Source organism: Haliotis rufescens, unplaced genomic scaffold (assembly GCF_023055435.1).
Source record: "Haliotis rufescens isolate VD_foot unplaced genomic scaffold, xgHalRufe1.0.p SCAF_21, whole genome shotgun sequence".
Lineage (NCBI taxonomy): Eukaryota > Metazoa > Mollusca > Gastropoda > Lepetellida > Haliotidae > Haliotis > Haliotis rufescens.
The window spans coordinates 1,259,410-1,284,224 of NW_025963902.1; the positions used below are offsets into that span (position 1 = coordinate 1,259,410).

The following is a 24,815-nucleotide window of genomic DNA, read 5'->3' on the forward strand; positions in this document are numbered from 1 at the left end:
TCGTGTGTTACATGCACCCTTAATTATGGGCAATTAAATCCTGGAAAAATATATACGTCGTATATAAACATTTCAGGCTGTCAGCATAGACCATGAAATTTACGAACTGTGAACTCTGTTTTTTTCACCAAAATAATATTCCAATAAGAGCCCCCTATTTCTAATTTTGAGAGCGCCCTAGGCACTTATTACGTCGAATACGGTACTGTCATTTTAGGTTCAAACTAGGCGGGGAAAACGAGAGTTGCCGTTTTGTCTAAAAACTGTGTTGCTTTAATGGGTACATCCGTTTTCGACTGTTGCCGTTCACAGTGTAAACATCGATCATATTTGTAACAGTTCAGGAAGTAGCAAGCAATGGAGAGGTTGTTGTCATCTGTGGAGAAGTTGTTGTCTCCGGAGACGGCGGCGGTTATAAAAGAGAAGGCAGGAGAAGGGCTTGAGTTAGTTGTCAGACTGTCAACGGATTACAAGCTCGTCCTTGTCGGGGCCGGGGCTGTCGTTGGGTTGTATTGGTGAGTTGTCATCTCATTCGTCTGTTGCATCGTTGAGTCGTAATTTCACCTGTTTTGGAAGCAGATTCTATTTATATAGCTCTGGGTACACCTCAATGCAAAAACTGACATGGCGTGAAAGTCATTTCACCTCAAATATCAATCAATCCCATTAGTTGCTGTGTAGGGACCTAGAAATGTTATTGCAGAATCTTGCGCAATTTCACTCTCGACCCATGCAGTGTATAATTTATCTCACTTTCATCAGCTGGGTCGGTGACCTTGGTAGCCTATGCCTTGAAACTGGGCGTCAATTGCCCCTTTTATTACCCCACAAATCTATAAATCCTGTTTGACATTGGTCTCGTTGTCTAGGTTGACTTATTCTGAGTCACATATTCTACCCTTGACCCCCAGCCCAGGGTATGACATTCCAAACGTCTAGGGCTGATATGGGGATATCGAGTTGATAGGGGGTCTCGGGTTGATGTGGGGGTCTGGGGTTGATGTGGGGGTCTCGGGTTGATATGGGGGTCTGGGGTTGATGCGGGGCTCTCGGGTTGATATGGGGGTCTGGGGTTGATATGGGGGTCTGGGGTTGATATGGGGGTCTTGGGTTGATATGGGGGTCTTGGGTTGATCTGGGGGTCTGGGGTTGATGTGGGGGTCCGGGGTTGATGTGGGGGTCTAGGGTTGATATGGGGGTCTCGGGTTGATATGGGGGTCTCGGGTTGATAGGGGGGTCTCGGGTTGAAATGGGGGTCTAGGGTTGATATGGGGGTCTCGGGTTGATAGGGGGGTCTCGGGTTGATAGGGGGTCTCGGGTTGATGTGGGGGTCTGGGGTTGATATGGGGGTCTGGGGTTGATATGGGGGTCTCAGGTTTCATAGGGGGACTCGGGTTGATGTGGGGTCTCGGGTTGATATGGGGGTCTCTGGTTGATATGGGGTTCTCGGGTTGATAGGAGGGTCACAGGTTTTAATGGGGGTCTCGGGTTTTAATGGGGGTCTCGGGTTTTAATGGGGGTCTCGGGTTGATATGGGGGTCTCTGGTTGATATGGGGGTCTCGGGTTGATAGGAGGGTCACGGGTTGATATGGGGGTCTTGGGTTGATATGGGGTCTTGGGTTGATAGGAGGGTCTGGGGTTGATATGGGGGTCTGGGGTTGATATGGGGGTCTGGGGTTGATAGGGGGGTCTCAGGTTGATGTGGGGTCTCGGGTTGATAGGGGGGTCTAGGGTTGATAGGGGGGTCTCGGGTTGATAGGAGGGTCAGGGGTTGATATGGGGGTCTTGGGTTGATATGGGGGTCTCGGGTTGATGTGGGGTCTCGGGTTGATAGGAGGGTCTCGGGTTGATAAGGGGGTCTCAGGTTGATATTGGGTATGATGTGAAAACTGGCATATATAATAACATTTTTATGATATACCATGACATCAAATTATAAAATACATTTGTTTTGCAAGAGTATGCACTAAGACATTGTCATGGGAAAGTTAGATGAGCAGACAATGCACTAAGGGACATAACTCCATTTTCTTACCACCCAGGCTGATATTGATTGGCAGTAGGACTGGGACGAGTCCAAATTGACTATCCGGGTACTAGAGGTGTAACGATACGGGAGGGTCGCGATACGATACGTATCGCGATACAGGGGTCGCGATACGATACGTATCACGATACAGTGTTTACTGGTACAAGCTAAGCCAAGTTGATGTCTCGATCTCTGCTATCTAAAAGATGTGACAAGTACAGTTGAAGAAGATATAAGGTGTTTATTTACTGTTATAGCAAATTGTCAGCAATACAGTATGTTTTACTGAAACAACAAACTGGCTTTGAAACTGTTAAACGTATTTCATGGGCGCGACCCCCTCCCCCCCTTTTTTTATTTCGAATTTTTTTTTTATTTCTGTATAAATTACCACCAAATACAATAAATAGATCTTAATTGTGCACCCCCCTTTTCAAAAAAGCTGTATCCGCCCATGTATTTTCTTGAGTATAGTGCGCACCAATGTATAATGTGCACGCCCCTCTAGCGGGTTCAATATTTTGGAAAAAAGAAATTTGAATATTATGCGCAGAAAAAAATTACACCGTACCCCTTCAGCGAAGTCCGGCAAACGAACGGGCGATGAGAAACTTCGTCAGTACAAATTCGAAATTTGAGATAAGAAATCACCAGACATGTTGATTTACCGTTTAAATTGTACTTTTTGTTCAGTTAGGCATTGTTTTATATCCAGGGATTAAGATTACCTTGTGTATTTTCTCGTAAACTAAGCCGGACACAGCAATCAGCTGTACATGTACACACGTTTCCTTGGAATCTACCGGTGATTCGGTCAAGACACACCCAATGATATAACTTTACGGTATTTTAATGCAAGGATCGGCAAAAGTTGTATCTGAAACTATTTTTTTATCAGGAATAATATATTCCAATATATTGTTAATTTAGATGCAGCTTTTACTAAACATATTTAAAAAAATAATAACCCTAAGCGAAGCAGCTGATCGCTATTGCCGGGTATTATTTTTTACATGGAACCAGTCTGACCAGTCACCGTCAAGGCTCCCGTGCACGTGATCGCATGATCGCGAGAATTACGTGTTGACATAGAATCGTCCAACAAAAACAAATCTGACTTTTAACGAATCAAAGTATGGCATTTATGATATATGTATCCATTCTCTGTCAACTAAAATTCCTTTCAAGGCGTCAATAGCTGTAATCTGACCGTGGTTTCTGTTAATAACGGTGAGTTGTGCGATCTTCCGATCGCTTCACACACGATTTCTTCGAAATTAATTAAAACAATATTAAAAGGAATTTTGAATAAAATTAATGAAATAAGTTACAAACATGAGTCCAGATATACAAACATCACTTTTTTTTATACAGTGTAAGTACATGAATAATTTGCGAACTTCAGTATGGATTTGTTGACATGGTATTTCCGGTGTTACGTGCTCACGGAAATGTCTTTCCATGGGGGAAAAAACATCAAAACTCATAAATTCGTGTATAATGCGCACCCCTTCTACACAGCTGTGTTTTTTGGAAAAAAAGTGCGCACTATACTCAAGAAAATACGGTAGGTAAAACTGCTGTTATGAAAATATCGTATGTATCGCGATACATGCTTTCCAAATCGATGCATCGTATCGTGGGCTGTGCATCGGGATACAATACTGTATCGCTGTATCGTTACACCACTACCGGGTACCCACATCACTATTACCCGACCCTACTCGGTTCCCGCTACAGGGCTCAAGAGTTTGGTACAAAATGCCCGATTGGAAATAGTTGGAGTGTAGCCCTGGTAAAATGTATTTAAATATGTTTAAAACGATCTGGTCATGCATACACTGAAGTTGACTGAAATGTTATTTTTATTCAAACCTATAGAGGTCAGAAGCAATGGTGCTTAGGCTGAAAGAAATGCGAACATTAGTGACTTGTAGTGTAACCATAGAGTTCTAGATATTTTTTATGATTAAACAATATATCACGTAACTAACCACGGGTCCGGGTAGTCCTAGGACCCGAGTCCTACTCGGTACCCACCCGACCCGAGTACCCGATTTACCCGTCCAAGCCCTAATTGCCAGTTCAAAATGCGGCAACAATGCAGTTTACCGGGCACAGCCCGAGCTCTACCATCCGGTCAGTTACCACACTATAGTGCTACCGCTGTCTCGCTATTCTGTTACCGTGCCTCACGCTCAGGTGACTCTCGCTTCACGATCCAACACCCGTTTTCGGTCTTTGGGAAACTTACACGTCTTTACAATCCATCACCCGTTTTCGGTCTTTGGGAAACTTACACGTCTTTACAATCCATCATCCGTTTTCGGTCTTTGCGAAACTTACACGTCTTTACGATCCAACACCCGTTTTCGGTCTTAGGGAAACTTACACGTCTTTACAATCCATCACCCGTTTTCGGTCTTTGGGAAACTTACTCGTCTTTACGATCCAACACTCGTTTTCGGTCTTTGGGAAACTTACACATCTTTACAATCCATCAACCGTTTTCGGTCTTAGGGAAACTTACACGTCTTTCAGCATTAGAAATTGGCACTAGTCCTGTAGTCCTTACCAAACTGCCCAATGGTAAAGGTATCCTAAGGACTAGTAGACATTGGCCCATTTTAAGGGTTTTGCTATATGTTATCATTATAAGGACTAGTGGACGAAAACTGTTAGTTTCTAACCCTGTCTTTACGATCCAACACCCGTATTTGGTCTTAAGGAAACTTCCACGTCTTTACAATCCAACACCCCTTTTCAGCCCTTAGGGTTAGCTTGCTTTGGGCAAGGGTTAGTCATAATTTCTTACCTTTTCAAGCGTTAATCCAGTTAAGCCGATTGGTCGGTCATGTTGACATAAACAATGGCGGGGTTGGTTTCAAGAAAAGATGAATGGGAGAGTGGACGGTGACTTCACACGCATGCACAATTCATTGTCTTCTGAATTTCGCATGCTTGTTAATATGGGGTGCTAAGTACCCGTTAAACGAGCACTGATTACACTCATGGTCCAGTGGTAGAGCGTCGGCTAATTAACACATCAATTAGCCAAGCCTGGTGAGCCAGTGAAGCGCGTTCGAGCCCCCACAGCGCTAGTTGGATCTGAAAAAGTGCGCCCAGTAAAGTGCACTACTCCCCAATTGCAATGACAAGCCATATCAGACCAACAAGGGGTATGACAGTTTCTATCTTGCCTCTATTGCACATGGAAAGTGCCTCCTATCATTAATAGGTATATTATACAATACCACTTAATATTCTACTGTAGCAATACCTCAAAACACAACTCGTGAAGATCTGGGTAACTTTTTATTTACATCCTTAAAGAGGCTGTACATAATGTTGATATCTCATATAAGAAATAAACAACTAGTGGTCGTTGTATATCGTACAGTAAAATACTGCCGGGAGAATAAACAACTCGGGGCTGCACCCTGCAGTGTTTTAGTAAACAGCACCCACTTGTTGTTTATTCTTTGATAACACTCAATATATACTATTACTACAGCTATACCTCAAAACAACCTGTGAAGATCCAGGTTAGAATAGGTCTTCAGCACCCCATGCTTGCCGTAAGAGGGGATTATGCTTGTCGTTAGAGGCAACTAACTTGGTCAGACTCGCTGACTTGGTTGATGCATGTCATTGTATCCCAATTCCGTAGATCGATGCTCATGATGTCAACCACTGGATTGTCAGATCCATATTATAAGTGTGGTGTTCAACAAAAAACAAAAGTAAAAACAGTCCACTCACACAGTCTATTCACCCTTGTTTCAGGTACACCACCTGGACACATGGATTCTTCAAGAAGTTGGGAATTCCCGGTCCAAAGCCAGGAATAATTGGAGCACTTGGTCAATACAAGAAATATGTGAGTTAAACCATCATCTTTTGATTTCTTGCATTGAAGGTCTGTGAACTTGGGAAAGGCGAGATATTCAGAACTTCTTGTGGGTATTGATAAGACATGTATCCTGAAACACTGGTGCCAATCTGATAAATCGCATGATATTCGAACTAATAGTGATCAAGTCAAAATTATGAGTTTCAATTAATTTGCCCTTTGTTTTCTCTTAAGTATATATCAAACTTAAAAAAGAATCCAAGATGTTTACAACATGATGAATCCTAAAAGTCAACAACACAACACACTTGTGAGACTCTCATGGGTCCATCCTTTGGAACTGAACTTAAGGGCTCTTCTATAAAATAATTATGTAATTTTGTATTTTATAGTTACCTAGATTATCATGTATGTAGTGTAGATTTTGTTTGAATTAAAAAACCACCCCCTGCTTTTAACATTATTCCAGTCATATCACGGCGTGTCAGCGTAATGTGGGAGGCAAGCCCGAAGTGATGCAGGTGTCAGACGTTTACCACTTTGGTAAAACCCACGAGCACGGGTTTGGTGCTGACAAACCTAGAAACATAATTTGGGCGAACCGGGATTCGAACCCACAATCATAGGTTTCTGGCCCAAGGGACGCAACTCTGCACAGCGAATCGCGGCGCCTTAGACGACGGGGCCACCCGTGTCCCCCCCAGGTATCAAAAAGGGGTAACAGAACTGTTCAGAGAATTGACAAAAAAAATCAATGGAAAAACCTTCCTGTTGTGAGTTTAGTGGACATCTTCACTCATGTTTTATGTTTTATTGCGCCACTGTGCTATCCACTACCATCATTACATAATGTGAACATCAGCTATGAATATCTGTACAACTCTTTCCTAGAACGCGGGGTCGGTATGACCCCAATGACAGCGGTATTTTGAGGAATCACTGTATGTGAATGAAGGTGAGCTTCTGTACCTCGGGTAATCAGGTTCATTTTAAACCAGCCAGTGTTTTTATTTTAAAAAATTTGCTTTCCATTTTAGGGGACCATTTCTAAACATGACCAACAGATGATTGAGAAATACGGCAAGGTTGTAGGGTAAGTACAATATTTCAGATATTCAGATAGTTTAAAGATAATGCAACTGAATTTCAGTTCAAGAAAGACCTGCAAATCATAGGTAATAACAAGCTTCCAATGTTATCAACAAAGGGCTCACACATCTAAATTCGCTCAAGTTCAATCACGGGTCACATTAATATCGTGCATGACTACCACCTGCTACAAGAGATAAAAAATTCTCTGTCACACAAAAATAGTCAATCTCCTGATTATATCACATGCGATATGTCGCCATTTGAAAGCCCTGGATCAGTTCTTGTCATTAGGCTGGGGGATGTGGTCGCTGTCAAACATGACAAGCCATGTCCCAGAGATGTTATGTGGAGGACATGTCACGAAGGATGCAGGCCACAACAGACATTGACATTGTGTGCTGCAAGGACGTTTTGTTCGATTCAGGCTGTATGGGGCCCCGCATTGTCAAAAGGGACACCATGTTGTACAAATTTCTCTGACGATGATGTTGCTCTGTCAATAACTGTTCTCTGTAAAGTCTGTGAACCCAAATTCCTTGAGCCCTGAGTTGCCTTGCCAACATCTGTCAACTAACCCCCTAGGGCATTTGTCGCTGATGACATTCCGGAGATGCAAAGTACACAAGTACAGGTCTTCATTGTGCATTGTTACCCTGGGTCTACCTGTTCTTGGCCTGACTGATATCTGCCTGGTCTGTCTGTAAGGTTGTATCAGGTTAGTTACAGCAACACAGGAGCAACCCAAAGTACTAGCAATGTGGGCATGGGCGGCTCTTGTCTGTATCACACCCAGGGGAGCTCGGGTAAAGTGGTAGTTTCTTTTGTCCGTCAGTTTACATCTACATTACTGTGTTTTGACATCACCTCTGAATCCAATTAATCTAAATTAACTGAACTATTATAAATATATTTTTATTTTTTCCAGTCTTTTCCATATGCGCCAACCGATATACCTCATTGCTGACACGGACATAATAAAACAGATCACAGTTAAGGAATTTGCATCGTTCATCAACCGCTCAGTAAGTAAGATATTCATTTTCAAATAAATCCCAGTGTGAAGACCTCACTTTAATTGGCCCAGGATATAACCGGTCCCCAGGACTGGATAGCTTGGTTTGACCATTATACAATTTTGACTGCTTGTAGTGGTTTGACTGCTTGTAGTGGTTTGACTGCTTGTAGTGGTTTGACAGTGCAGGCAACCTTTCCCACCACAAGTCCACAGCAACAGTCAAATTTAACAAAAAATGGAAATCTGAATTCTTTAAAACTTGCCGCAGATCTTTTAGAATCCAGGAAACAAAAGTTCATGAAAATAGTGAAATACACAGGTCTGAATACAGCAAACTTGCAGAACTAATTCTTTGTGATCGGCACGAGAACAGTCACTCATGCAGTTACAATCACAACAAACAGACACTTTGAAACTTCCGATAAGGTTGTTTACTGGATATCAAGGTGTGAAAAGCCATATACAGATTTCCTCAAAATAAGTACTGGAGCACATTGTCAAGTTTATTTTCTCTTTATTTAATATTCAAATAGCTGAAAATACAGTGTTTCAAGGTACATGTATGATAAAATGGTGCAGCCAATATTTGGGTGTGCAGCCTGATTACTTCACTTGGTTGCTCCTGGTGCAGGTGGTAAAACAAACTGCATGCAGAGCTCCAGATAAGCTGCGTATCTGCGTGAAATACGCATCAGAAATGCAGAAATACGCAGTAAAATATAATCCAAGCGTATCAAATACGCAACAAACATTACAGATACGCTACAAAAATAAAATTTGTACGTATCATCAAAATATTGTGAAGTAACCCTGCGTATTCGATTAGCAAATCAGCAACTTATTTTGAAATTATAAACGGGCATTCCGTCAACCTTGCCAAACTCCACGATGACAGTCACATCATGATCATTTGCCATCACACTTTTGTGTGGAAGTATCGTGGTATTTTTGAGTCCTATAAAGCTCTCAAACCCACACGACACCAGTTTGCAGGGACTAGATGAATAGTGTTTTTAAATATTTAACTTAAATACCCACATGTGTAAAAACTAATGGGTAACAGAAATTTGAATACGCAGATAGAATTACTGATACCCAATGATTTTAAAATGCATGGGTAAAATACCCACAACACCAAAAGCTTATCTGGAGCTCTGTGCATGTTTGCTTCTTTCACCTTTATTTTGTTTGATTGGAATTAAGTCAGTTTGCCATTTCTCCATTTGCAGACAATCACATTGCCACATCTCCTCTAAAGGCACCATGCATATGAAAAGTTATGTGAAAGGTGCCAGCCATGGTGTCTGTAAAGTTCCTCACGGAATTCTGGTCCGACTTGATAAATATCCACCATCCAAAAATAAATGATCTCGCAGACAAGTCATCATTGTCTCAACCTCTTTGTGCAGGTATCCCAAATTCCTGTTGCAGAAAATATGTGAACATCATCGCTGACAGTAAATGTTCTTAAATGGCTGTCAGAGCTACAGTGCTGTTGCAATCTTATTTAAACTTTCAGAAAGGCTCCAACTTTCCACGAGACCCACTGTTTAAGGAGTCGCTTGTTTTCTTGGTTGATGATCACTGGAAGTTCATTCGAGGCATCCTGAGTCCCACGTTCACAGCAGGCAGGATGAAGGAGGTAATGTCATGCTCAGGTCATGTCCTGATTGTCCTGAGTCCCACGTTCACAGCAGGCAGGATGAAGGAGGTAATGTCATGCTCAGGTCATGTCATGTCCTGATTGTCCTGAGTCCCACATTCACAGCAGGCAGGATGAAGGAGGTAATGTCATGCTCAGGTCATGTCATGTCCTGATTGTCCTGAGTCCCACATTCACAGCAGGCAGGATGAAGGAGGTAATGTCATGCTCAGGTCATGTCATGTCCTGATTGTCCTGAGTCCCACATTCACAGCAGGCAGGATGAAGGAGGTAATGTCATGCTCAGGTCATGTCATGTCCTGATTGTCCTGAGTCCCACATTCACAGCAGGCAGGATGAAGGAGGTAATGTCATGCTCAGGTCATGTCATGTCCTGATTGTCCTGAGTCCCACATTCACAGCAGGCAGGATGAAGGAGGTAATGTCATGCTCAGGTCATGTTATGTCCTGATTGTCCTGAATCCCACGTTCACAAGTACAGCTGACCCTACTTGAATCAAGAGAGAAAAAATAAAATTCCCTGACCCTTAATACATCCTCAACTTCGCCATGTAGCCATCATACTTCAAATTAAGGAACTATACTATGACTGGAATGATTAAATGGTTGGAGGACTGAATGGAGGAATATTTATTGACAGATGATACCGCTGATGCAGACTTGCATGGCTTCTCTAGTGACAAACCTCTGGAAAACTACAGAAGAAGGCACGAAAACAGTCAAAATGAGAGAGTAAGTAAACTTAAAACTCATAGGTTGAGAGTCCCTGTGTAGATTCTGGGGCTGAAGATGTCCCCAGTTCCTCATGCTTGGTGCAAGGGTCCAGTAACATTGTGTCGGGAGGTCAGGTTGATTTGTGTCATCATGGCCTGATGACGTTGATTGTTGCTCATGCTTGGTGCAAGGGTCCAGTAACATTGTGTCTGGTGGTCAGGCTGATTTGTGTCATCATTGCCTGATGGTGTGGATCGTTGCTCATGCTTGGTGCAAGGGTCCAGTAACATTGTGTCGGGTGGTCAGGCTGCTTTGTGTCATCATTGCCTGATGGTGTGGATCGTTGCTCATGCTTGTTGCAAGGGTCCAGTAACATTGTGTCGGGTGGTCAGGCTGCTTTGTGTCATCATGACCTGATGGTGTGGATCGTTGCTCATGCTTTCAGTCACTGGTTGCCTGGTCCAGTTATTTACATCATGTTGTAGCACGAAAACTGCTGACTGTGCATTAAACAATCACTTACTCACTTCAAGTTATTCTAAGCAGGAAATGTCCCTTGTCATAGAAGTTGACAAAATAAATGGTCGAGTGGATTGATGTCGTTTGACAATCACCTGTAACTTCAGAATCATTTGTAAGGCCATTTTCACTTTGAGATACTACAGCAACAATCCCATATAAATTGGGTGGTTGGGTGGCCTAGTGGATAAAGTGCACTAGTCACGCCAAAGATCCGGGTTCGATTCTCCACATGGGTTCAATGTGTGCAGCCCATTTCTGGTGTCCCCCACTGTGATATTGCTGGAATATTGCTAAAAGCAGCATAAAACCGTACTGACTCACTCGCCCATATGAAATTGTGAATAAATATTAGAAGTGAATAAAAGCATACAATTTGAAATTGAGAAGAAAATATATTCAAAAAAGTGAAAAGAAACATGTTGACACTGTCCTCAATGTTTAAAACTTGACATTAATTTGTTCCAGCATATTTGGGCTGTATTCTCTGGATGTCATCGCCTCTACAGCATTCGGCATTGAGGCTGACTGCCAGGCAGACCCTGAAAATGCCTTTATAATCAACGCTCGGAAGATGACAGAAAGAGGACTCAAACTGATTGTTGTTTTTATGGTCTGCTGTAAGTTTCAGAACACAAGAAACATACACTGTTCTTATATGGAACTTTGCAAATACATCTTTGACTTTGATTTCAGCGTGTATCTTTCCAACTAAAAAACGTTTCCCATTCCTTCATGGAACTTTAAACACACATCAAACAAACTTATGCTGTTTAGGAATATTTTTATTTAGCAGCCTCATGTAAACGTTGATGCTTTTGGGTTTTGCCTGAATTTGACCACCTCCAGTGCTATGCTTTGTCTTTGTAAGCACAGGGTGATTGGTCATCTCATGTCACATCAGGGAAATCTCTAATAATATCCCTTGGAAATATTTGAGACAAATTGATATGTCACGTCAAAGGTTCGGACCAAAAATGTTTGTTTTCTGGAGAGAAGGATTAGCTGAAAGTCAATAACGCTTAGTCCCAGCATTCCTTTGGGTCGAGATGCAGATAGGTTGTAAGTGACCTACGTTTAGGGTCAAGGTCACATTGAAGGCCAATCGTAAAGTATAGTTTACCGAGATGCTGATTTTTGCAGATATTTTAAGTCTTATACATGTAGTTTTTATGTGATTTGAAAACAAATTCGAGATGCGCAGTATTACCAGTATACCACGATATGGAATAATAATGAACATGTATCACAATATGTTTGAATAATACCGGTATATTGGGTTTGTGACTGAATGTGACTTGAAATTCTGAAATTCTGAAGTTAGATTTCAGTGATCGAAAACAAGCGAAACTTGGTGAGCAGCTACCTGTACATCATGTTTGACGGTGGATGACTACAAATTTGTCAAAAACATCCTGGGGAGGTCCAGTGTCGGACTTAAGAAAGAAAACATGATCAGAAAATCAATTATTATATACTTTTTGTCATTTGGGTTATTTCTTTTCAGGTTCATACCAAGTTACAGACACATACAGTATATTGTGGTACATATTGCAATACATGATTCTATATTGCTGTACAAAAGTCTGGCAAATACCCTTCACTGGCCATCACTAATACAGATGTATGACAAGTGATGAAAGGTCATAGTGACCGACCTTCAATAAGGAGCCATATTTTCGTTGTTACATTGAATTCCTCCTCTGGACATTCGATTTGGTTCTTGGTTAGCACTTTGAAATGTTCTTGAAATACTTGTCACAGATGTTGAAGGTCAAATTCACTCTCAAGTTCATATGCTGAAATAAATAATATGTTTGAAATAACTCAAGAACTGGTCATTGTTGGTACTTATGATCCTTAGGCCAAAAGTAGTTAGGGTTGAGTGACCTTCATTGAAGGTCAAGGTCACTGGAATGATCATTCTGAATTAAGTTCTGTGTCTTTGTGTACAGATCCAAAACATGTGTTTGCATGACAATGTTTGTATGAGTGTATGCCCATGGTTTCAAATAGAAATAATCGAGCATGTGATTGTTTGAAATCGGGAACATGTTTTCCTTACCAGGAAGTAATACTTGTTTCTGGGGCAAATATTTTTAGGTGTTCAGGATAAAGTGGAGATAGGGCTGCTTCCTGTTATGACAGGACAAGTTTTAACCAGAAATTGAATAAATTCTGGCTAAAACTGTCAACAGTGATCCCTTGATAACCCTGGGTTCATCTTTGACAAAATAAATCCACTGGTCAGTCACTTCTGTAAAAGCAACAGATGCTGTGCTTCCATCAACACCCTGTCGCTGTTGTAGGAAAACTTTCTTGTTGCAGCTTTGTTTCCCTTCATGACCAAATTGTTGGAAGCTGGTGGTTTCAAGATGATTGATGCTGGTTGTCGAAAATTCTTCACCAAGGCTGTGCTTCAGACCATATCAGACAGAAGAGAACTTAACATTGTGAGTACTACTTTCATAACGCACAGAATCCTCAAACAATAAACTGATTTGTAAAAACTTGTTAAAGATAAGTTTACCATGACACATACACTACTGCCTAGAAGTTCATTCCCCTTACACGCATGGGCAACGCGTTACGCAACCAGTGTGCATCGGGTTGGTCACGCGTGTGAGACCCGTGTGCAACGCGTTGCACACGGGTGTGCACCCCGTCCGCCACTCGTGTGCAACGCGTGACACACTCATTAGAGGGGGAACAAACTTTTGACCAAAGGAGGACCCGTGTTAAGCTGAACCTGGAGGTGGTAACAAGGAGAGAAAATTTTGTTATCCTGGCGAAAAATGATAATACACATGTATTTCCTCATGTCTCCTTTCTTTATGTGATTTTGTGGGAATAACACGAATACTGTTGCGATTAAATAGATCTGTTTTGTTTTATACGACCATTGCTTCTAAATCCGATGGTGTTAAGAGAATACATGGCCCTGGAACATGTTATTGCAATTGAAATGCTTTTATTGTGATTTGACATTAACCGTCTGTAGTACGACTTTCAGTGATAATATGTATGAGGTTTAATTTGGCGGCGCATTGTTTTTATTGGACCCTAATTACTTTATGATGACTTGGACTCTTTATCACAGCTCCATAGCCGTGAGGCTGGAAAAGAGCAGCATGTAATTAATGAGGGTGGGTTATATCATTGAGGATACACTTGTATACTCATTACCTACTACAGGAAGAGACCTGTAGACGTAAGCGCGGGGTTGTGTTTTAGCTGGCCGTTCGATAATGGCCGCCAGGAGAAGTGAGCTTTGACTGCGAGATCTAAAATAAATAATAAGATACAGCAGTGTTATTTTCACGGTCTGTTGAATAAACTCCCAGCGCAACGGTCAATGTATCTTCTACTTGATCCTTGATACATCATTTTGGCATTCACAATATATAGTATTTCAACGTACAAAGGAGCACTGATCTAAAGCAATTCCGCGGGAGTAGTTGTTACCTGTGCATTACTGTATTTTCCCAGTGAGTACCCGGATGATATAGCAGAAATCTAGACTTGTTCGCGACCTGTGCTCGCCATTCGTAAGCGCATTTTTATTGAAAGTAGAAGGACGTATGGTCACACTGATCAACAAAAATGAAATACAGTTTTTGAAATGTAGGTATATTTGTGGGGAGCATCGGTAATGGTGATGCAGTTTTGATAAGTCACTTGCTTGGTAATTGTGCGATCTTCGTGTACACTATTTTGACTTGCAACACAAAGTAAATATTTCATCTGAACATTGCTTATTTTACCTTGTGTATATGTTTACATTCAAAATGTAAACAGATTTCACTAAGGAAATGTATTAAACGCCTAAATATTCAGTTTATTTTACAAATTAACTGAAAAATATGTCCATCTTTATTAATATGATAACGAATTCCAAATATTTGTTTATGTTTAATATCATCACCAAGTACAGTTCTGTATTGTTTGGCTTCTTTTCTTAGCATAATTAATATATTGTGATGTGTTTAAGCTCTCTTGGTCGTCTTTATCATTTTTAGTCAGTCGGTTAAATAAATGAATGGATTATTCAGTCAATTTGTAAAATGACTGAACTATTTAGATATTTAATAAATTGCCTGAGTGAATCATATTTTACACATTGACTGTAACATATACACGCTTACAAAAGAAAATACTTGTGAAAACAACGTCTTTCGCGCATCGAAAAACTTCCCAACCAAACGGAAAGGAACAAGAATGATTCTGTTCAAAGCTGCAGCGAATGAATGAAAACAAAATGCAAATATCATTATAACAACCTACCAAAGTTATAATGTATCCGGGAATATCAACATAAAGGAACAATATCCATTGCGTCTGCAGCTGTACAAAAATACTTATTCGATGTCAAATGTCTATGTGAGAATCAAATACTTTAATAATAATTATTTGGAAACAATATTTGGAATATATATGAAATATATTAAAATATTTAAATATATCGTTTTCAAACGTTATTTAAATGTATCGAATATTATAACCCGTGTTTGTTTCTTAACTGATCACTTATTTTGTTTCAATTGTTTCACATAGGTGCCAAGTTAGCTGAGAAAGCCCACTTGACAACTATTTTTATAATGTCCACGGTTCTTAAAAACATACATTGAGTTAGATAACAATGAACAACCAGTCAGTGTATTATCGGTTACCCTTTGAACAAAGTATGTTGTTTTTACATCTGTACTTCACGCCATGATATGAGTATTCCCTAGGTTTAGTAACCCTACCTTCACATGTAAACACTTACTTTTGACATATCCACTGTGCAAGATAACAGTAATTAATCAATCAACGTATTTCCTGTTGATCCTTTGATGTCTGGGAATGATCAGTTGATTTACAAAAAAAGTAAAGCAACTGATCATACATCTCTTGCTGGGCTGCCACGTGCATAACTCACATTCCACCTCACTTCAAACCTGGATTTAGATTAAATAATTACCCCAGGTACAAGAAAGACCAAATTTGAACCTTTATCGGGTAATCTGAGTGGTGCTACAACTAAGCATACATGTTATAAATTCATTAACTGAGCAGCAAGTGAATTACGACAAATACAGAAGTGTAGGGTTATACCAGAAAATGTGGATGACAACAAGGGAGTAGTAATTGTATCATCCACGCAATCCGAAATCCGCAAATGCTTTCACTCAGGGATACTTTTTTATTATCAAACTGTAACAATCAGGGGTATTTCCAAATAACGACATCCGATGAGCTTTCGCCGTTATTTGTCTGTTTGTTTAGGCTGAAGAAATTAATTACCATGCGCCCTTTGTTGAAATCTTCATAGATCACGGGTAACCAATCAGTTTTCAAAAATGCGTAAGTTTATTTAGCTGTCCTTGCAGACTGGTAGCCCAGTCTCTTGTCACGCTCGGTTGCGTTAACGAGCAAATTGACTCACGGCAGCTAGTAAGCCCAAGCGGAAATCCAAAGGTCGTATTACCTGAAGAATCAACCTTCATTTGCGAAATATCTACTGCTCTCAAAATCAATATTTCTCCCAATACTAAAAGTCAGAACTTTCTAACCAAGTATTACCAGTTGAAACTGGTCGATGGCTGAACATTCCCAGGGAAGACAGCCAGTGTCCACTCTGTGATTCTATCGCTGTGGGAGATGAATTGCATTATTTATTCCGATGTGAAGCTTTTCACCAACGGCGATATGAACTCTTAAATAAGCAATATCTTAAGTTTCCAAACATTTAAGAAAATTATGACCACTTACAGTGTAAGAAATCTTAAAGGCCTATCTAAATTCCTTAACAATGTGTACAATACAATTGGTAAATTGTATTAGTATCCACTCATCCTATTTTTATTATTTTTGTTAAATTGTACATAATAAAAATTGTAGATAATTGTATGTCATGTTATTCTAAGAATAAATGAGTTTGAGTCCGACACCCGAGAAGAAGCCAGGGATTAGTGCCCCTTTTTGAATAGTTTACAATCATGTGTTTTAGGGTTAGCTGTGTTGGCTTAAACGTATTTTTATTTCAAAAGAAATCTGGATCGGTAAACAAGCAAAACTTGCTTATGTAATACCTCTCCAGGTAACAACTTAACAACAGCTGGATATATATAAGAGAGTGATGAACATAAACATACAAAATGCACAAATGAAATACACGAAGCCAATACACTGAAGCAAGTGGTGTCTGTGAAATAAGGTAATGCAGTTTTCCTTTACCACATGCATAAAATTAAGCTACTCAAACCTTTTGCTTTTGACAATGATGTCATGAACTGATTTAAGAAGAGTCATGTTTGTAGAACTGCTTAACTACTGCCATGTAATATCATTTTTAGACCATACCCATGTGTGTAGAAATACACAGTGTTTCTGATATTATCGTATTTTTTAACAGTTATAGAAAAAGTGAATTGCATCTTCAAGGTGATATCCACAAGTGCAGTCTGGTATGTCTGATACATGTCGTCTAAACTTATCAGCGTTTAAGTCACTGCAGCCGAGCCTAAGGCGACAGTGGACAATTTGGCATGATCTATGAAAATATTTGAAGTCAAAATTATTAATAATTGCATCAGAACGATTAATTAAGGATTTGATTTCTTTTAATGAGCGAGCATTTGTTACTTAATCGGATAGAGGGTTCCGCAGGTTGATCATATCCAGAAGAAATGATAATAAGCATAGGTCTGTGTTCTACATTTGATTGTTTGTATGTTGAATCTTTTTCTAAGGTTATATTTGCTGTTATCAGAGAATTGAATATACACTTTTCAAATATTTTGGCTAAGCAACTTGTGAGTGCTACAGGTCTATAATTTGAGCATTCATGTTCATCGCTGACACTGACACCGCATCAGCCCGGCAGTGGACTTGACACAATTATTTGCGCACCGATTATATAACTCCTACAGACAGGTGGGGTGGTTGTTCAAAGCGAAACGGACGACCCCGTCTGTTATCTAATAAATGCTGTGCGGCGCCTTTGATCTTGCCTCCAACCATACACCTTATAGTAGTAAACGACGATCAGGATGGCCTGGAAATAAACACAATTATGTCTGCCCAGTGTATCCACAATTAACTAGAATGCTTCATATCTACAAATATATATAGAAAATAGATATTTGCCCACAGCAAATATTCATTTGCTTAATTGCATCAGTGTGGTTTATCAGAACATGTACAATGCTTTCATACGCTTGGTGAGGCAGACTGAAATTGAACATTAGGATAACGTCAGCAGGGATAAAAGAGGTCATACCAAAGAACTTTATTTACTAGTGGAAAAATCAGATATTCCGATCAACCACTACAAGCCCCGGCCGGATCTCAAGGTTGACCAGATCAACACCCCTAAGGAATATCTCTACGCCAAACAAGGAGTCCCTTTCGTCATGGTTCACAAGAAGGGTGGACAGGACATCGAGTACGACATCACAAACTACACAGACTTGTACCACTTCTTCCAGAGTAGTGGCGTACCGACCTCAAACCACCTCGTCGCCAATACCGCCGCCCCCCTTGCCAAGAGTCTCTACCAGAATCCCGACCCCCAGGATGAGAAGCTGACCAAGAGACTACTACAAGGACTAAACTTATTTTTATTTATTTATTTATTTATTTTTTTTTTGGGGGGGGGGTGCACTTCTTTATTTAATCATTACGCTTTTTTACCCTAAAAGTGCTTCTCCGTGTGCGAGATAGGCTTAAGTCGGAAAGCGCACGTTAAATCTCCGAGGTACCTATCTACCAGAACTTTATTTGCTGTTCTGGCCATACATAAATATATGTAAGTTACATACATGGGGAGGCTAGATTATTTACAGCTTACAGCAATATAGTGCAAATATTATGTTCAATAAAAGAAAACGTTGATAAATCTATAACACACTTTTTGTACTATTAAACCAACTGTGGACTTTTAAGACATTTTCGCTTATTGTAATAACATCTAGCTAACCAATCATGTCTATCTCTGAAATCCACAAGCATAGTTGCTGTCAAACCTAAAAAACATATTCAGGGAGGTCAGTTTTGACTTGCCAAGCACCTTAAGGTGAGTTTATTTTTAAACTGTCAAAAGCGATTGTCCCTTCAATACTAGTATATGTCTGGAATCTGTCTCTCGGACTGTTATGAGTTATGATGTATTTTATGATATAACTGGGGAATGTTCAAATTAGTTACTGTCATTTAATCCAACGTTCTAACTGTCAACTGTCTCAACAGGATCATAGGTTTGGTTATATATCTCCTCCCTGTCTCTATGTCTTAAGTTGTTAATCGGTAACTGCGGTCCAAATGTATCAACTTATTCATCTATTGTTGCAAACTTGACTGATTTAAACATATCTTATTGATCATGAACTACTCAGTCAGTCAAGCACCTGTATCAGAAATGTAAAACCAGCCATGTTTCATGTAGTCCCAATATCACTGAAAAATGCCGATGTAACGTGACATATAAATTTACTCACAGACAATATATTTTTCGTGAGAGTGAAGCACAATTTTATTAAAGTTTTATTAACAGTTTCATAAACTATAATAATATTAATATTAATATTAAAATTCATCATCACTTGCCAAGTTTATGAAAATGTCCCCATTTGGGAGATGTCACATATAAACAAAGATTCGAACTAAGTTTGATCGTCTTTGACACTGAGGTTTATCCCCACTTTGCCAGCAAACTGCAGAAGATTAACAGTGAGTGAGTGAGCATCGTTTCTATGTTTATACAAGAAAAGATGTCATGCCAAAAACGCTCACAGTAGTTAGTGAGTAAACTCACGACCTGTCATGACCTGGTTGAGTGACTTCCTCCAATCAACGTGAAAGGATTACCCACAGAGAAAGAAAGGATTAAAGTCACCCATAAATCTTATCCTAACGTAGTACTCCAACTTCTAAATGCCTCTCAAAGAAGGATTAAAATCCTAAAGATATCCTATCTATGTGGTATAGGTACTCACAATCTCTAATAATAAACTGTTACATTTGGTATCCCCAGCAATACTCACTATGGTCATTGGGCAAATGTAAAAATCACAAACCCTAACGAGATTCTGTCTACATGGTCACACCCGGTGATTGTGAAGATCTCAAATTCAATCAACTGTCAGACAGCATGGCTGTGCATATTCATTTACAACATCCTCTTATAATTAGTATAAAAGTGTCCCACACAAAACCTTCTTTTATTTATTTTTCAAAATACAACACAGAAAGTGGGGTGTGGGGAAATGGGACATATTCCTACGTGAAATAAAGAGACATTAGTAGTGGTGACGGCTATGTCATAATTGTACTGTCTAAAGCATAAATTTGGCGAACGAAAAACGTTATAATTGCAATCAAATGGAATGACTCGTGTGGGCAAATGAATATGTTCTCAATCCACAAACAATTATTTTATTAATGGCGAACATTTACCAACCCGTGACAATCGTGTCAACACGGGGGTTCCCCTAGCAATAAACTCGCATCTAAATTCACTACTGTTCTACTGTCGGCTAGCCACAATGGCTAGACTGGACCCTAGTGGAATGGTTCATGCCATAAAAGTCTAGCAACCGAACACTAATTAAGATGGGCCGACCTTGTATTTATGGTCTGGTGAACACAGCTCAATGGCCGCTCATTAACTCAAATTTCACATCTCACTGTTTTGTTTTATCTCACTATTCATTTGATAAATTTGTTAACTTCAACTGGAACCCGGTCCCGTGTTACACGCGTGGCACACGCGTGTGCAACGGGTTGCACACGCGATGCACACCCGTTGCACACCCGTGTCCAACGGGTGCTCACCCCGTGTGCAACCCGTTGAGCACCCGTGTCACATGCGTGTTACACGCGTTCACAACGCGTGTTAGGGGAATGAACTTTTAGGCAGTAGTGTAAGAATGCTGGATTCTGATTGGTCAAAGTAGGATCAAAATCAGGTATCTAATTCCATTAGATACCTCTAAAGTAACAAACCCTTTCACACTAAACCTTGCAGATGAATCTGTAAATCGTGAAATTAATACATCAAACCCAAACTGCGACTTGATATGAATACGACACTACCCCTTCTCTCACCTACTTACTTTAATTGGGAATGTTAAGTAAGTAGGTAAGGGAATTTAAAGTGCGCCCTCCGACAAAGGCATATTCCGCGCACAGGCCCGCCAGGCCATTTAGTGTTCGAAAAGGGTATGTCCTACATATATATGCATGAAACAATTAAATAGCCTACATATAGATGCATGAAACCATGGACAGCCTACATATAGATCCATGAAATGATGGATAGCCTACATATAGATGCATGAAACAATGGATAGCCTACATATTGATGCATGAAACAATGGATAGCCTACATATAGATGCATGAAATGATGGATAGCCTACATATAGATGCATGAAACAATAGATAGCCTACATATAGATAAATGAAACAATAGATAGCCTACATATAGATGCATGAAACAATAGATAGCCTACATATAGATGCATGAAACAATGGATAGCCTACATATAGATGCATGAAACAATAGATAGCCTACATATAGATGCATGATACAATGGATAGCCTACATATAGATAATTGAAACAATGGATAGCCTACATATAGATGCATGAAACAATGGATAACCTACATATAGATGCATGAAACAATAGTTGGCCTACATATAGATACATGAAACACTAGATAGCCTACATATAGATGCATTAAACAATGGATAGCCTACATATAGATGCATGAAACAATAGATAGCCTACATATAGATGCATGAAACAATGGATAGCCTACATATAGATGCATGAAACAATAGATAGCCTACATATAGATGCATGAAACAATAGATAGCCTACATATAGATGCATGAAACAATAGATAGCCTACATATGGATGGATGAAACAATAGATAACCTACATATAGATGCATGAAACAATGGGTAGCCTACATATAGATGCATGAATCAATAGATAGCCTACATATAGATGCATGAAACTCACACAAAAAAAGAGAATGTTATGCGCAGAAAGAATTACACCTACCGTACCCCTTCACCGAATTCCGGTAAACGAACGGGTGATGAGAAACTTGGTCAGTACAAATTTGAAATTTGAGATAAAAAATCACCATGTTGATTTACAGATTAAAATGTATTTTTTCTCCTACTAGGCATTGTTTTACATCCAGGGATTAAAATACACAGCTATACACACGTTTTCTTGGAATCTACCGGTGATTCGGTTAAGACACACCCAATTAATCATATAACTTTACAGGATTTTAATGCAAGGATCGGCAAAAATTGTATATGAAACTATTTTTTTATCAGGAATAATATATTCCAATATCTTCTTATTTTAGTTGCAGCTTTTACTAATTATATTTAAAATAATTATAACCCTAAGCGAAGCAGCTGATCGCTATTGCCCGTTATCATTTTTCACATGGAACCAGTTTGACCAGTCACCGTCCAGGCTCCTGCGCAAGTGATCGCGAGAATGACGTGTTGACATAGAATTGTCAAACTGTTACAAATGTGAATTTTAACGAGTCAAAGTATGGCATTTATGATATATGAATCCATTCTCTGTCAACTAAAGTTTGTTTCAAGGAGTCAATAGCGGTAATCTGACCGTGGTTGCTGTTTCACCGAAATTAATTAAAGCAATATTAAAAGGAATTTTTAATAAAATTTATGAAATAAGTTACAAACATGAGTCCAGATATACATAGAACACTTTTTATAGCCAGACAGTGTAATTACATAATTAATTTGCATACTTCAGTATGGATTTGTTGACATGGTATTTCCGGTGTTACGTGCTCACTGTAATGTCTTTCCGTTGGGGGAAAAAAACATCAAAATGCACTATAGTCACGAAAATACAGTACTCACTCACTCTCAACTATATCGCTCTCTGCTCCATATCACTCACTCACTCCTCTCAACCATATCACTCATCTCCTACATAAAGCTCACTCACTCACTCTCAACCATATCACTCATCTCCTACATAACACTCACTCACTCACTCACTCTCCACCATATCGCTCTCTCCTCCATATCACTGACTCACTGACTCACTTGCTCACTCTCCACCATATCGCTCTCTCCTCCATATCGCTCACTCTCCACCATATCGCTCTCTCCTCCACATCACTCACTCACTCGCTCACTCTCCACCATATCGCTCTCTCCTCCATATCACTCACTCACTCACTCACTCGCTCACTCTCCACCATATTGCTCTCTCCTCCATATCACTCACTCACTCACTCACTCGCTAGGGGCGGTCGGGTAGCCTAGTGGTTAAAGCGTTCGCTCGTCACGCCGAAGACCCGGGTTCGATTCCCGACATGGGTACAATGTGTGAAGCCCATTTCTGGTGTCCCCCGCCGTGATATTGCTGGAATATTGCTAAAAGCGGCGTAAAACCTCACTTACTCACTCACTCGCTTACTCTCCACCATATCGCTCTCTCCTCCATATCACTCACTCACTCACTCGCTCACTCTCCACCATATCGCTCTCTCCTCCATATCACTCACTCACTCGCTCACTGTCCACCATATTGCTCTCTCCTCCATATCACTCACTCACTCACTCACTCGCTCACTCTCCACCATATTGCTCTCTCCTCCATATCACTCACTCGCTCACTCTCCACCATATTGCTCTCTCCTCCATATCACTCACTCACTCAATCACTCGCTCACTCTCCACCATATCACTCTCTCCTCCATATCACTCACTCACTCACTCACTCACTCACTCACTCACTCTCCACCAGAGCCGGAGAGACTTCCTGCAGCTCATGCTTAACTCCCACAAGCTGGAGGTGAAACAGGAGGAGAAGGACTCCGATTCCTACGTGGAGATGGACAAGTCATTGAGAAGAGGTGAGCTATGCAGAGGAGATATAAGGAGGAGTTTCAAATGTTTGTTTGTTGTTTAACACCGCACTCAGCAGTATTCCAGCTATATGATGGCCATCTGTAAATAATCGAGTCTTGACAAGACAATCCAGTGATTGATGTCATAAGCATCGATCCTCGAAACTGGGATACGATGACATGCATCAACCTGACTTTCAGATGTCTGTCCCAGGTAAATAGGTAGTGTAGACTTTCAGATGTCTGTCCAAGGTGAATAGATAGTGTAGACTTTCAGATGTCTGTCCAAGGTGAATAGGTAGTGTAGACTTTCAGATGTCTGTCCCAGGTAAATAGGTAGTGAAGACTTTCAGTTGTCTGTCCAAGGTGAATAGGTAGTGTAGACGTTCAGTTGTCTGTCAAAGGTAAATAGATAGTGTAGACTTTCAGATGTCTGTCTAAGGTAAATAGATAGTGTAGACTTTCAGATGTCTGTCCAAGGTAAATAGATAGTGTAGACTTTCAGATGTCTGTCCAAGGTAAATAGATAGTGTAGACTTTCAGATGTCTGTCCAAGGTAAATAGATAGTGTAGACTTTCAGATGTCTGTCCAAGGTAAATAAGTAGTGTAGACTTTCAGATGTCTGTCCAAGGTAAATAGGTAGTGAAGACTTTCAGATGTCTGTCCAAGGAAAATAGATAGTGTAGACTTGCAGATGTCTGTCAAAGGTAAATAGATAGTGTAGCTGGATGATTGTGTGTCCCTTCACCCTGTCAGTGTAGACTGTCTCAGACCTGGATGATTGTGTGTCCCTGCACCCTGTCAGTGTGGATTGTCTCAGACCTGGATGATTGTGTGTCCCTGCAACCTGTCAGTGTGGATTGTCTCAGACCTGGATGATTGTGTGTCACCTACACCCTGTCAGCATGGACTGTCTCAGACCTGGATGATTGTGTGTCCCTGCACCCTGTCAGTGTGGACTGTCTCAGACCTGGATGATTGTGTGTCCCAGCACCCTGTCAGTGTGGACTGTCTGAGACCTGG

At 40.3% G+C, this 24,815-nt stretch overlaps 1 protein-coding gene across 1 annotated transcript in view; it reads left to right on the forward strand.

Annotated features, from left to right (window-relative positions):
• Nucleotides 1-301: 301 nt before the first annotated feature.
• Nucleotides 302-24,815, forward strand: part of LOC124116446 (cytochrome P450 3A24-like) — a 30,696-nt gene continuing 6,182 nt past the window's right edge. Inside the window, exons 1-9 of the mRNA XM_048401078.1 lie at nucleotides 302-515; nucleotides 5,817-5,910; nucleotides 6,921-6,976; nucleotides 7,901-7,997; nucleotides 9,510-9,632; nucleotides 10,294-10,385; nucleotides 11,355-11,506; nucleotides 13,215-13,339; nucleotides 23,689-23,797. Of these exons, the coding sequence (XP_048257035.1) occupies nucleotides 358-515; nucleotides 5,817-5,910; nucleotides 6,921-6,976; nucleotides 7,901-7,997; nucleotides 9,510-9,632; nucleotides 10,294-10,385; nucleotides 11,355-11,506; nucleotides 13,215-13,339; nucleotides 23,689-23,797 (1,006 nt within the window). The 5' untranslated portion in view covers nucleotides 302-357. The remainder of the gene's footprint in view (nucleotides 516-5,816; nucleotides 5,911-6,920; nucleotides 6,977-7,900; nucleotides 7,998-9,509; nucleotides 9,633-10,293; nucleotides 10,386-11,354; nucleotides 11,507-13,214; nucleotides 13,340-23,688; nucleotides 23,798-24,815) is intronic.